This window comes from Lichenostomus cassidix, unplaced genomic scaffold (genome assembly GCF_008360975.1).
Source record: "Lichenostomus cassidix isolate B80296 unplaced genomic scaffold, HeHo_3.0 HiC_scaffold_798, whole genome shotgun sequence".
In the NCBI taxonomy this organism is placed as follows: Eukaryota; Metazoa; Chordata; class Aves; order Passeriformes; family Meliphagidae; genus Lichenostomus; species Lichenostomus cassidix.
In genome coordinates, this window is record NW_028147261.1 from 1 (window position 1) to 11,714 (window position 11,714).

General features: G+C 46.6%; 1 protein-coding gene across 1 annotated transcript; it reads left to right on the plus strand.

Annotated features, from left to right (window-relative positions):
• Window positions 1-2,330: 2,330 nt before the first annotated feature.
• On the plus strand, window positions 2,331-11,022 carry LOC146423944 (tRNA pseudouridine synthase-like 1). The gene is made up of 6 exons (XM_085044186.1): window positions 2,331-2,338; window positions 2,590-2,739; window positions 4,923-5,099; window positions 6,943-6,997; window positions 9,237-9,399; window positions 10,840-11,022. Exons 1-6 carry the CDS (start codon window positions 2,331-2,333, stop codon window positions 10,896-10,898), a joined length of 612 nt encoding a protein of 203 aa, XP_084900312.1. The 3' UTR covers window positions 10,899-11,022.
• The last annotated feature ends 692 nt before the right edge of the window (window positions 11,023-11,714 follow it).

An 11,714-nucleotide genomic window follows, 5' to 3' on the forward strand; every position in this document is an offset into this window, starting at 1 on the left:
GTGGAAAATCCAAGGACACTTTGCTGCCTCAGAACCCCAAAAGAACCCCAAAATATCCCCAAAACAACAGTGAGTTGGGGGGACCAAGTTTGGGGTGGTTGACGTCATCAGCTGAGGGTGTAATTAGGGAATTTGGGCTGATTTGTTTATAGGCAGAACTTACAAAATGCTAAAATCCTCTGTTCTCAGCAGTTTAGACAATGCAAAATTGGTCACAGTGGAAAATCCAAGGACACTTTGCTGCCTCAGAACCCCAAAAGAACCCCAAAATATCCCCAAAACAACAGTGAGTTGGGGGGACCAAGTTTGGGGTGGTTGACGTCATCAGCTGAGGGTGTAATTAGGGAATTTGGGCTGATTTGTTTATAGGCAGAACTTACAAAATGCTAAAATCCTCTGTTCTCAGCAGTTTAGACAATGCAAAATTGGTCACAGTGGAAAATCCAAGGACACTTAGCTGCCTCAGAGCCCCAAAATATGTAAAAAACAGTGAGTTGGGGGGAGCAGGTTTGGGGTGATTGAAATTATCACCTGAAGGTGTAATTGGAATATTGAGGCTGATATGTTATAATAGACAGAACTTATAAAATGTGAAAAATCTCATGACTCAGTGGACACTGAGCCCCAAAATATGCAAACAGCAGAGAATTGGGGGGACAAAATTTGGGGTTGTTGACATCATCACCTGCAGGTGTAATTGGAGAATTTGGGCTGATTTGTCAATAAATAGAACTTATAAAATGTGAAAATCTCATGACTCCTCATCCATTTTGGGTGCAGCCTCTCCAGTGAGCCTTGGCTGCTCTGAATGCACCTGAAATCCTCCAATAAATTTTCTTTTTATTCTCCTAACTTGGTCTAGCCTTCTGTTTCAGGCAGCCCTATTCAGGGAATCAGGTGGAAAGGCAAAATTCCTTTATTTTGGCTTTTTTTTTTGGAGGAAAGGATGGTTTTTTTTGGGTTGTTGATTTTGTTCAGATGGCAAACCAGCTCAGGACCTGGAAGTGCATCTCCCAAGTGAAATCTCAGGTGGGATAAAAATCCTTTTTTCTCCCCCTGAGCTCTGGCAGGTTCATTTTCAGGTTGGTATTTCCTGATCCCTGCTGGGTTAATCTGGATTTATCTCAGATTTTTCCTTCTCCCCAAGGCTGAACCTTCCCAAAATTTGGTTCATCTGTTGGGGATTAAGCAGTGAGTGATTTTTCTCCGGAAAAATCCCAGAGTGAGGAATTCTCTGCTCGTGCTGAAGAGAAAATTCAGAGTTTTGATGTGGTTGGGATGATGCAGAGAGGGAATTTTGTGATTTTTTTTGCTCCACACATTGTTGTGGACGGAGTTTGGAAGGGAAATGAGATCCCAGAGAGTCAAAAAACTCTCTTTTTGTGGCTTGATGGTTTTTCCCATCCCTGCTCTGCCTCTCCAACTTCCAACATATATCTGAAAGGATCTTTTTCTCCCAAAATCAGGGAGAATTTCAGGGTAATTTCGGGAGGATTCTGCTGTCCCTCCAGTGTGGGAAGCTCACACCTCCTGCTCTGGTTTTATAAAAACCCACACAATGAAATTGTCTGAGTGACAAGGATTCCTCCCACCTCCTGAAAATTGAATTTTAGATTTTTTTTTTTTTTTCAGCAGGAGGATTTTTGTCTCATCTATAAGTTCCAGTTGAATGTCTTTAGGGTTTTATCCCTTTGACCTTCTGGAAATTCACGTCATGTCCCTGTCGTGTCCTGTGTCCCACAGCATCATCAGTGCCCTGGCAGATGTCCCTGCCATGGCAGGGTGACACTGATGACCTTTACCATCCCTCCACCCCAAAATTCCCCAATTCCCATGCCACCCAACCCATCCTGATGTCCCTGTCCTGTCCCTGTGTCCACAGGTGACACTGAATGACCTTTACCATCCCTCCACCCCAACCCCATGCCATCCATCCCATCCTGAGTGTCCCTCTCATGTCCCTGTGTCCCACAGGTGACACTGAACGACCTTTACCATCCCTCCACCCCAGTCCCCATGCCATCCTCATGTCCCCGTGGTGTCCTCATTGTGTCCCACAGCATCCTCAGTGCCCTGGGCCAGTGGCAATGTCCCTGCCATGGCAGGGTGACACTGAACAACCTTTACCATCTCTCCAGCCCAATCCCCATTACATTGAATTCATCCTGATGTCCCTGTGGTGTCCCTGTTGTGTCTCACAGGGTGACACTGAACGACCCTTACCATCTCTCCACCCCAACCCCATGCCATCCATCCCATGCCACGCTGATATCCCTGTCCTGTCCCCTGTGTCCCGCAGCATCCTGAGCGCCCTGGCAGATGTCCCTGCCATGGCAGGGTGACACTGAACGACCTTTACCATCCCTCCACCCCAATCCCATGCCAATCCTGATGTCCCTGTGTCCCACAGGTGACACTGAACGACCCTTACCATCCCTCCACCCCAATCCCATCCCACCCTGATGTCCCTGTTGTGTCCCTGTCGTGTCCCTGTCGTGTCCCACAGGTGACACTGAACGACCCTTACCATCCCTCCACCCCAATCCCATGTCACCCTGATGTCCCTGTGGTGTCCCCTGTGTCCCGCAGCATCCTGAGCGCGCGCCGTGTCCCCAGCGGGTTCCACGCGCGGTTCTCGGCGCTCTCCAGGACCTACATCTACCGGCTGCTGCTGGGCTGTGCGCATCACTCCGAGATCCCCGTGTTCGACAGGGAGCTCTGCTGGGCGCCCGCCGGACCGTGAGACTGCGGGTTCTGGGGATTTGGGATTTCTGGGGGATTTCTGTGGGATTTCTGTGGGAAATCTGTGGGATTCTGCGGGGATTCTGTGGGAATTCTGGGGGAATTTGGGATTTCTGTGGGATTTCTGTGGGATTTCTGTGGGATTTCTGTGGGAAATCTGTGGGATTCTGCGGGGATTCTGTGGGAATTCTGGGGGAATTTGGGATTTCTGTGGGAAATCTGTGGGATTCTGCGGGGATTCTGTGGGAATTCTGGGGGAATTTGGGATTTCTGTGGGAAATCTGTGGGAAATCTGTGGGATTCTGTGGGAATTCTGGGGGAATTTGGGATTTCTGTGGGATTTCTGTGGGATTTCTGTGGGATTTCTGTGGGAAATCTGTGGGAAATCTGTGGGATTCTGTGGGAATTCTGGGGGAATTTGGGATTTCTGTGGGATTTCTGTGGGATTTCTGTGGGATTCTGAGGGATTCTGTGGGAATTTGGGGGAATTTGGGATTTCTGTGGGATTTCTGTGGGAAATCTGTGGGAAATCTGTGGGATTCTGTGGGAATTCTGGGGGAATTTGGGATTTCTGTGGGATTTCTGTGGGAAATCTGTGGGATTCTGCGGGGATTCTGTGGGAATTCTGTGGGAATTCTGTGGGATTTCTGTGGGATTTCTGTGGGATTCCCAGAATTCTGCGGGAATTCTGCAGGAATTCTATGGGAATTCTGCAGGAAATCTGTGGGAATTGTGTGGGAATTCTGTGGGATTCTGCAGGGATTCGGTGGGATTCCAGGAGTTCTGTGGGGATTCTGCGGGGATTCTATGGGATTTCTATGGGAATTCTGCAGGAATTCTGTGGGATTCTGTGGGGATTCTGCAGGATTCTGGGAATTCTGTGGGATTTCTATGGGAATTCTGCAAGAATTCTGTGGGAAACCTGTGGGAATTCTGTGGGAATTGTGTGGGAGTTCTGCGGGAGTTCTGTGGGATTCCTGGGAATTCTGTGGGAATTCTGTGGGAATTCTGGGGGATTCTGGGGGAATTTGGGAGTTCTGCGGGAATTCTGCGGGGATTCTCTGGGGATTCTGCAGGATTCTGGGAATGCTGCGGGAATTCTGCAGGATTCCTGTGGGATTCCTCGGGGATTGTGCGGGATTTCTGTGGGATTTCTATGGGATTTCTGTGGGATTTCTGTGGGGATTCTGTGGGATTCTGCGAAAGTTCTGTGGGATTGCTGGAATTCTGTGGGATTCCGGGAGTTCTGCAGGAATTCCGTGGGGATTTGGGAATTCTGTGGGATTCTGGGAAGGATTCTGGGAATTCCGGGAATTCTGCGAGATTGTGCGGGAATTTGGGAGTTCTGCGGGAATTCTGTGGGATTCCTGTGGGATTCCTGGAATTCTGTGGGGTTTCTGTGGGAATTCTGCAGGAGTTCTGTGGGATTCTGGGAATTCTGTGGGAATTCTGTGGGAATTCGGGGATTCTGTGGGAATTCTGCAAGAATTCTGCGGGAATTCTGTGGGATTCCCGTGGGCATTCTGTGGGATTCCCGGAATTCTGCCCGGGGAGAGAGCTCAGTGCTCCAGGGGAAAGCATGGGGAAAAGGGGATCAGGGGGATCATCTGGATTTCTTTTGGGGTTGGTTGGTTGGTTTTGTGTTAGTTTGGGGCTTTGTTGGCTGCTTTTTGGGTGGGATTTTTGGGGTTTTTTGGTTGGTTTTTTTGTTTGTTTGTTTTGATTTTTGGTTGTTTTTTCTTGGGTTTTTTGTTGGGTTTTGGGGGGTTTTTGTTTGTTTTGGTTTGGGCTTTTTTGGTTTTGTTGGTTTCTTTCTTTGTGTTTCTGGTTTTTTGTTGTTTTTTGGGGGGTTTTTGGGGTTTATTTTGTTTGTTTGGTTCTTTGGTTTGGGAGGTTTTTTTTTGTTCTTTGTTTATTTGGTTGGGTGGTTTTGGTTTTGCTTTTTTGTTTTTTTTATTAAAATTGTCTTAAATTTTTTGGGGGTTTGAGCCTGTCTGAATTCCTTGGGGTTTTCAGCCTGCCTTAACATTTTTTTGGGGGTTTGAACCTGGATAACTCAACTCTTTGGGGTTTGGGGTTTGATCCTCTCTGAATTCCTCGAGCTTTCAGCCTGGATTAACATTTTTTTTGGGGATTTTTTCACCTGGATAATTCCAATTCCCCACAATTTCTCCCTCCAGCCCCCTGGACATCCCAGCCATGAGGGAAGCAGCGAATTTCCTGCTGGGAACTCACGACTTCAGCTCCTTCTGCTCCGTGAACTCTGAGAATCCAAAATCCCAAAATCCTGTCAGGACTTTGCTCCAGGCAGAACTCCAACCTGCCCCAGGATTCCTGTCCCACCACTACCAGCCCAGGTTGGACCTCAAAGCTGATCCAGGAATTGGTTTTTGGGAATTTTCTTCCCCTTTCCTCCCTTTTTTGCCATTTTCCAGCCCAAAACTGGAAGAGATTTGGCCTCAAATCTGCTCCAGGAATTGGTTTTAGGGGAATTTTCTCCTCCTTTCCTCCCTTTTTTGCCATTTTTCAGCTGAAAATTGGAGGGGATTTGCTCTGAAATCTGTCCAGGAATTGTTTTGGGGGAATTTTCTTCCCCTTTCTTCCCATTTTTGCCATTTTCCAGCCCGAAACTGGAAGAGATTTGGCCTCAAATCTGCTCCAGGAATTGGTTTTTGGGGAGTTTTCTCCCCCTGTTTTGCCATTTTTGCCATTTTTCAGCTCAAAATTGGAGGGGATTTGGCCTCAAATCTGCTCCAGGAATTGTTTTTAGGGGAATTTTCTCCTCCTTTCCTCCCTTTTTTTGCCATTTTTCAGCTGGAAACTGGAACAGATTTGGCCTGAAATCTATCCTAGGAATTTTTTGGGGGAATTTTCTCCTCCTTTCCATACTGAAGCTTCATTTCTCCCCTTTCCTCCCCAATCTTTTCTCTTTTTTGCCATTTTTCAGCCCAAAACTGGAAGGGATTTGGCCTCAAATCTGCTCCAGGAATTTTTTTGGGGAATTTTCTCCTCCTTTCCTCCCCAGTCTTTTCCCATTTTTGCCATTTTTCAGCTCGAAACTGGAAGGGATTTGGCCTGAAATCTGAATATTTATTTTTTACAATTATTTTTATTTTATTTTTATTTATTTTTTATTTTTTATTTTATTCTATATTATTATATTCCTATTCTATTCCTATTCCATTCTGTTTTGTTTTGTTTTATTTTATTTTAATTTCTTAAAAATTTTATTCTATTTTATTTCTCTTCTATTCTGCTTTGTTTTGCTTCATTCTGTTCTATTTTACTTTGCTTCATTTAATTTAATTTCATTTTTTTATTTTCATTTTTATTCAATTTCATTCTATTCTATTCTATTCTACTTTGCTTCATTTAATTTAATTTCAATTTTTATTTTAATTTTTTTATTCTATTTTATTCTGTTATTCTATTCTATTTTACTTTGCCTTATTTTATTTTGTTTTGCTTTACTTTGCTCTATTCTATTCTATTCTATTCTATTCTATTCTATTCTATTCTATTCCATTTCTGGTTTAAATCCAAAAGGTTGGATTCTGCTGCCAACCAGAAAAAAGCAGCTGGAATTATTTTAATCCATGAAAATGACCAAAAAAAATGAAGTTTCCCACTTTAAAAATAGTATTATAGAAACAATATTTTATTTTAATTTTTTTTTATTTAAAAAATTGAAATATTTTATTTTATGTTAAAATAGTATTTAAAAAACATTTAAAACCAGACTTTTTCAAAGCCTGCAGGACATTTTTCCTGAGGATTTTGACATTTCTCGTGGAGCTGAATGGATTTGAAGGCGACAGGGAGAGGAAAATCTGAGATTGGAGGTGGAGAGAGAGGAAATTCCTCCCTTTTTGGGGGAAAAAAAATGTATTTTTAGCCAAGATGTGAGCTGATCATGACCTCTGGATTGGGTGAAATAAATGAAATAATAGGGAAAATTTCCTATTTTCACCTCTCTGATGAGTCACATCTCATTTGTTTGTGGTTTTTATATCTCCACTGTAAAAAATCAGATTTTTATTTTCATTTTTAGGCAGAAATTCTGTCCCAGAAAATCAACTCCCGGAGTTAATTGGGTTAATTAATGCGGCAAAAATTAATTCCTCACCTTCACCTCTGATTTCTGGGGGACAGAGCTGCTCAAAATGTGATTTTTAAATGCTTTTTCATTCTTTTTTTCAGCGGTTTGGAGTTCTGGGAGGTGAAGTTCAAGAGCAAAGCTTTCCTTTACCGACAGGTACTGCCTGGGAATGGGGCTGAGACCCAAAATTCCGATTATTTTAGCATTTTTGATTCCCTGAGATGATGTTCCAGCTGTGTCTGAGACCCAAAATTCTGATTATTTTAACATTTTTGATTCCCTGGGATGATCCAGTTATGTCTTGAGACCCAAAATTCTGATTATTTTAGCATTTTTGATTCCCTGAGATGATGTTCCAGCTGTGTCTGAGACCCAAAATTCGGATTATTTTAACATTTTAGCATCCCTGAGATGATATTCTATCTGTGTCCGAGACCCAAAATTCAGATTATTTTAATTTATTATTAAAATTAAAATAATTATTTTAATTATTATTATTTCAGCATCACTGAGATCATGTTCCAGTTGTGTCTGAGACCCAAAATTCAGATTTTTTTTTTTTTGCATCTCTAAGATGATGTTCCAGTTGTCTCCAAGACCAAAAATTTGGATTATTTTAACATTTTTGCATCCCTGAAATGATGTTCCAGTTGTGTCTGAAACCCAAAATTCAGATTTTATTTTTTTTTTGCATCCCTGGGATGATATTGGAGCTCAGGACAGACACCAGGCTGGTTTTATCACAGAAAAAGGTGAAATGTAAAAATAAACCAACTGTAGATTTATTTTTGCTGGCCTGGGGAGACACCAAACCTGCAGATATTTTGATTTTTGAGTTTTTAATCTGATTTTTCCCGGCTGGTTCCAAAGCTGAAGCCGTGGGATTGCAATGACCTCTAGCGAGGGAGGAGAAAATCACAGCTGGAGAGAAGCTTTGGGAATCCAAAAATCCCAAAAATTTGGGATAAAAACACCTCGGGTTGGTGGGGGAGGGAGAAGGGGAGATGGGGAGTTGGGGAGGGAAAATTCGGGATGGGGAATTGGGGAATTGGGGAGGGAAAATTTGGGATGGAGAGTTCAGGATGGAGAATTTGGGGATGGAAAATTGGAAATGGGGAATTTGGGATGGGGAATTGGGGAGGGAAAATTTGGGATGGGGAATTGGGGATGGAGATTTTGGGGATGGAGATTTTGGGAGGGAAAATTGGAAATGGGGAATTGGGGATGAATTGGGGAGAGATAATTCAGGATGGAGAATTTGGGGAGGGAAAATTTGGGATGGGGAATTGGGGATGGAGATTTTGGGGATGGAGATTTTGGGAGGGAAGATTGGAAATGGGGAATTGGGGATGAATTGGGGAGAGATAATTCAGGATGGGGAATTCAGGATGGAGAATTTGGGGAGGGAAAATTGGGAATGGAGAATTTGGGATGGGGAATTCAGGAGGGAGATTTGGGGAGGGAGAATTTGGGGAGGGAAAATTTGGGATGGGGAATTGGGGATGGAGATTTGGGGATGGAGAGTTCAGGATGGAGAATTTGGGAATTGGGGAGGGAAAATTGGGGAGAATTGGGGATGGGGAATTTGGGGATGGAGAATTGGGGATGGACAATTCATGATGGAGAATTTGGGTTTGGACAACTCAGGCTGGAGAGCTGGGTTTGGAGCCCTGCAGCCAAAGTCCCCATCTGGGGTGCAGGTGGCACTGCCAGCCCTGAGCATCCCTGGGGCTCCAGCAGGGATTCCCACTGTCCCTCCAAGGCCATTCCCGCTGTCCCTCCAGTTCCATTCCCACTGTCCCTCCAAGGCCATCCCACTGTCCCTCCAGTTCCATTCCCACTGTCCCTCCAAGGCCATTCCCGCTGTCCCTCCAAGGCCACCCCGCTGTCCCTCCATTCCCACTGTCCCTCCAAAGCCATCCCACTGTCCCTCCAAGACAATTCCCACTGTCCCTCCAAGGCCATTCCCACTGTCCCTCCAAGGCCATTCCCACTGTCCCTCCAGTTCCATTCCCACTGTCCCTCCAAGGCCATCTCAGTGTCCCTTCAAGGCCATCCCACTGTCCCTCCAAGGCCATTCCCAGCCCACCAAAGCCATCCTTGCTGGCCCTCCCAGGTCACCCCGCTGTCCCTCCAGTTCCATTCCCACTGTCCCTCCAAGGCCATCCCACTGTCCCTCCAAAGCCATCCCACTGTCCCTCCAGTTCCATTCCCACTGTCCCTCCAAGGCCATTCCCAGCCCTCCAAGGCCATTCCCGCTGTCCCTCCAAAGCCATTCCCACTGTCCCTCCAATTCCATCCCAGCCCTCCAAGGCCATTCCCAGCCCTCCCAGGCCATCCTGCTGTCCCTCCAGTTCCATCCCCGCTGTCCCTCCAAGCCCCCCGCTGTCCCCAGGTGCGCAGGATGGTGGGGGCGCTGGTGGCCGTGGGGCAGGGCCAGCTCAGCCCGCAGCACATCCCCGAGCTGCTGGCGCTGCGGGACCCGCAGGCTCTGCCGCCGCACGCCGTGGCTCCGGCCAGGGGACTGTTCCTGCAATCCGTGCAGTACAGCCCGGCAGGTGGGTGGGACTGGGGGGCAATCCAGGGGCAGGGAGAGCGATTCCTAAAATTCCTAAATCCTTGGGGTACAGCCCGGCAGGTGGGTGGGACTGGGGGGCAATCCGGGGGGCTGGAGAGTGATTCCTAAAATTCCTAAATCCTTGGGGTACAGCCCGGCAGGTGGGTGGGACTGGGGGGCAATCCAGGGGCTGGGAGAGCGATTCCTAAAGATCCTAAATCTGTGGGGTACAGCCGGGCAGGTGGGTGGGAATTGGGTACCTCAGCCTGGCACTGCTAGGGGGCTGGGAGAGCGATTCCTAAAGATCCTAAATCTGTGGGGTGCAGTTCAGCAGGTGGGTGGGATTGGGGAGCAATCCAGGGGGCTGGGAGAGCGATTCCTAAAATTCCTAAATCCTTGGGGTAAAGCCCGGCAGGTGGGTGGGATTGGGGAATCAGCCTGGCACTGCTGGGAGGGAGCTGGGAGAGCAATTCCTAACGATCCTAAATCCTTGGAGTACAGTTCGGCAGGTGGGTGGGATTGGGGGATCAGCTTGGCACTGCCAGGGGGCTGGGAGAGCAATTCCTGAAGATCCTAAATCCGTGAGGTGCAGCCCGGCAGGTGGGTGGGATTGGGGAGCAATCCAGGGGGCTGGGAGAGCGATTCCTAAAGATCCTAAATCCTTGGGAGTACAGCCCGGCAGGTGGGTGGGCATGGGGGGAATGTCAGCCTGGCACTGCCAGGGGGCTGGGAGAGTGATTCCTGAAGATCCTAAAATGTCTAAAGGGGAATGGGAGATGTTGGGAGGTGTTGGCAGCAGGGGATGTGGGGAAATAGGGAATCGATATTTCCTCTCCCCTAAATCAATCAATGTTTTCTTTCTGCTCTCCCCTTAATCAATCAATGATTTCTTTATCCTCTAAACCAATCAATGATTTTTTTCTGCTCTCCCCTTAATCAATCAATGATTTCTTTATCCTCTAAACCAATCAATGTTTTCTCTCTCCCCTAAATCAATCAAGGATTTCTCTCTCCCCTAAACCAATCAATATTTTCTCTCTCCCCTAAACCAATCAATGATTTCTTTCTCCCCTAAATCAGTCAATATTTTCTCTCTCCCCTAAACCAATCAATGTTTTGTTTTTCCCCTAAACCAATATTTTCTCTCTCCCCATAACCAATCAATGTTTTCTGTCTCCCATAAACCAATCAATGATTCCTTTCTCCTTTCCCCATAATCAATCAATGACTTCTTTCTCCTCCAAATCAATCAATGATTTCTTTATCCTCTAAACCAATCAATGATTTCTCTCTTCCCATAATCAATCAATGATTTCTCTCTCCCCTAAATCAATCAATGATTTCTCTCTCCCCATAACCAATCAATGATTTCTCTCTCCCCATAACCAATCAATAACTCCTTTCTCCTTTCCCCTAATCAATATTTTCTCTCCCCTCCCAGACCTGGACTCTCCGAGTTCCCCAGCAGGAGAGCAGCTCAGTGGGATGGAGCTGGGCTGAGGGACACAGCCTGGCCCCAAAAAATCCCAATAAAAATCCAACAAAATCCTAATAAAATCCACTGCCTGTGGCTGCAGATCTGCCTGGCGCTGGTCGCTGCCCTCCGAGGCTGAAGCAAGAATAATTCTGTGCTTTTCTCTTTTTTGGGGTTTGGGTGAGATATCTGTGCAGAGGATTTTTGGGGACCCCAAGGAGCTCCTCCCCGTTTTGGGGAGACTCTGAGGAGGATTTCTGTGCAGGAGATTTTTGGGGAGCTCCAAGGAGCTCCCTGCCCGGTTTTGGGGAACACCTCTGGTTGGAATTTCTGTGCAGGAGATTTTTGGGGAGCCCCAAGGAGCTCCCTGCCAGTTTTGGGGAGGCTCTGAGTAGGATTTCTGTGCAGAGGATTTTTAGGATGCCCTAAAGCCCCACTGGAGCTCCCTGCTTGGTTCTGGGGAGAGATCTGGGTGGGATTTTTGTGCCTCACTCACTCAGAGGATTTTTGGGGAGCCCCAAGGAGCTCCCTGTCCAGTTTTCGGGAGGCTCTGAGTAGGATTTCTGTGCAGGAGTATTTTGGGGAGCCCCAAGGGCTCACTGGAGCTTCTTCCCCAGTTTTGTGAACACCTCTGGTTGGGATTTCTGCACAGAGGATTTTTAGGATGCCCTAAAGCCTCACTGGAGCTTCTCCCCCAGTTTTGGGGAACAGCTCTGAGTAGGATTTCTGCGCAGAGGATTTTTGGGGAGCCAAAGGAACTCCCTGCCTGATTTTGGGGAACACCTCTGGGTGGGATTTCTGCACAGGATATTTTTGGGGACCCCAAGGAGCTCCTCCCCGTT